General features: G+C 35.7%; 1 protein-coding gene across 1 annotated transcript; it reads right to left on the reverse strand.

Moving 5' to 3' along the window:
* Nucleotides 1-305: 305 nt before the first annotated feature.
* Nucleotides 306-1,238, reverse strand: LOC116859410 (olfactory receptor 4C11-like). The gene has a single exon (XM_032844628.1). The coding sequence runs from the start codon at nucleotides 1,236-1,238 to the stop codon at nucleotides 306-308; it is 933 nt and encodes a 310-aa protein (XP_032700519.1).
* Nucleotides 1,239-2,543: the final 1,305 nt, after the last annotated feature.

Genomic DNA, 2,543 nt, shown 5'->3' on the forward strand with positions numbered 1-2,543 from the left:
GTTCCTATAGGAGGATATATATAGTTCTTCCTATAGGAGCTATAGCAAGAGACTTCTGCAACTCATATTTCATATTATGAAATATGAGCCTTTCATAACCCATAGTGTCAAACTTGAGCTCTCAGGGAAAGAGGGAACCAGGCTGGCATTATGAAGAAAGCTAAAAGTTTGAGGAAAGAGGTAGAGAAAAAAATAAGGAAATCATATTTATTATTTATTATATTAGAGAGTGTTGGGCAAGTAAGGATGTACACTATTATATTTGATATCTGTACAGGTTTAAGGAATCAGCTAAAGTCCTCAATTCAGCTTTTGCTTTCTGTGGTAATTTTAATATGCCAGAGCTTTCTCATGGCACTTTTCACTTCTGCATTCCTCAGTGTGTAGATGAGTGGGTTGAGAAAAAGGGTTCCAATAGTATAAAATACAGTCACCATCTTGTCCATGGGGAAAGTGGTTGGGGGACGTGTATATATGAATATACATGGACCAAAGAATAAGATTACCACTATGATGTGAGAAGTGCAAGTTGAGAGAGCTTTTTTCCTTCCTTCTGCACTGTGGTTCCGCAATGAATGCAAGATGACAATGTATGAGATTATCAGAATCACAAAACTGCTTGAGCAAATGGCCCCACTGTTAGACACCATCAATAAATTGATCATATATTTGTCCATGCAAGCAAGTTCCAGCAAGGGCTGCAAATCACAGCAGTAATGATCAATCAAATTGGGTCCACAGAAAGGCATTCTCAATGCCAAGATAATCTGGGCTATAGAATGGATAAAAGACCCTATCCATGCAAGAATGATCAGGGTGGTGCAGACCTGCCATCTCATGATGGTTGAGTAATGTAAGGGCTTACAAATGGCCACATAGCGATCCACAGCCATGAGGATGAGCACAAAGATCTCCATACAGCCAAATAAATGTAATGCGAAGACTTGAGTCATGCATTCGTTGTAAGATATGGTTCTTTGTGCAGAAAGTGAATCCACAATTAGTCTGGGGGCTGTTGTAGTTGAGAAGCAGGAATCAGCAAGGGACAAGTAAAATAGGAAATAATACATGGGGCTACGAAGTGTCTGGCTGAACTTGATGGTCACAATAATAAGCAAATTCCCTATCATGGTTCCCACGTAGAAAATGAAGAAGATTACAAATACCATCTTCTTTTTCACAGGCTCTTGGGCCAATCCTAACAGTATGAATTCAGTTATGCTGATATTTTGCCACATTTTTTCAGGCAAAGTAGAGAAAGCACTGGTTAAAAATAATCTGCAAAGAAAAAAACAATATGAAATGAATACTCCATTTGGAGGCTCAAATCCATATGCTTGATAATGGATGTGCCACTTACCAGTGGGTAATCCCTTACCTTTTTTGTTGTTTTCTTTTGAATAAAGTGCAAGTCATAAAATTCATTCACAATCTATTCACCTAATTGCTAATGGAAGTTGTGAAATATATCAATAATGAAACAGTACCTGATTCCTCAGGCATAATAAATATTAATTTAGGGGATTTGGTAAGAGGTTATCTTTCTGAGCTGAATATCTTTGTTTAGTTTACAGCAAGGACCAGTTAGGGTAGCATGTAGACAAATGAAGAAAATTCATGCATGATTTGCATAATGTGCACTGACACCATTTGAACCTGATAAATCAGTTGTGAAGTGTCTTCTAATAATATTCTGAACATTCAAGGAATGTTGTAGAAACATCTGATAGTGTTTTCCATAATGAAACCTAAAAGGGGGAGAGAGAGAGAGAGACAGAGAGACAGAGAACAAGTGAGAACCTTATTTTAGCAGTGAGAATTCAGTCAATTGGTCCAGTCTATCATGAAATGTATTTAAATCTGTTACCTTGACTGTTTATTTCCTGTTACTTTAACTCTCAATAATTTCTAGTTTTGTATAGTTTTAAATTCATTTCGTGTTACAAAACTTTGTACTTTAAAAATTATACTATTTTGTACAAAGTTAAATTCTTTGCCTAGTTCAATGTATCAATGAATCTATCCACATATTTTCTTAAGGCACAAGGAGAGACTGAGACTAAAATAAAGGGCAAATAGAAAACAATTGGCATAAGTCAAAATATTCTTTCACATTTCATGTTATTTTAAGCACCAGGGATTTAGAAAATAAGCTAAGGAATTTCCAAGTCATAGCTGAAACTTTTCAATAGAATTCCTGAAATCTATTTTCTTGAGTATCCCATACTAGGACTTAAGTAGGAGAAGTTAGAAATAAGAGGTAACTAATATTTATTTATATCTGCCAAACAGTGGAATAAACCTTCTCTATCCTCTTCACATACATTTTCCATATAGTAGCACAGTTAAATGTATAAGTGCTAAGGCATTATGTACTATTACATGTATTCAAGACAAAAGCATAATTTTCTAAAATAGAAATGCATTTCAGAGGTCAATTTTTAAAAACACAGTGAAGAGAGTACTTGGGTGTCTCAGCTGGTTAAGTGTCCGACTCTTGATTTCCACTCAGATCATGATCTCAGGGTTGTGAGATTGAGTCC

This window comes from Lontra canadensis, unplaced genomic scaffold, assembly GCF_010015895.1.
Source record: "Lontra canadensis isolate GAN:19392208 unplaced genomic scaffold, GSC_riverotter_1.0 scaffold154, whole genome shotgun sequence".
Lineage (NCBI taxonomy): Eukaryota > Metazoa > Chordata > Mammalia > Carnivora > Mustelidae > Lontra > Lontra canadensis.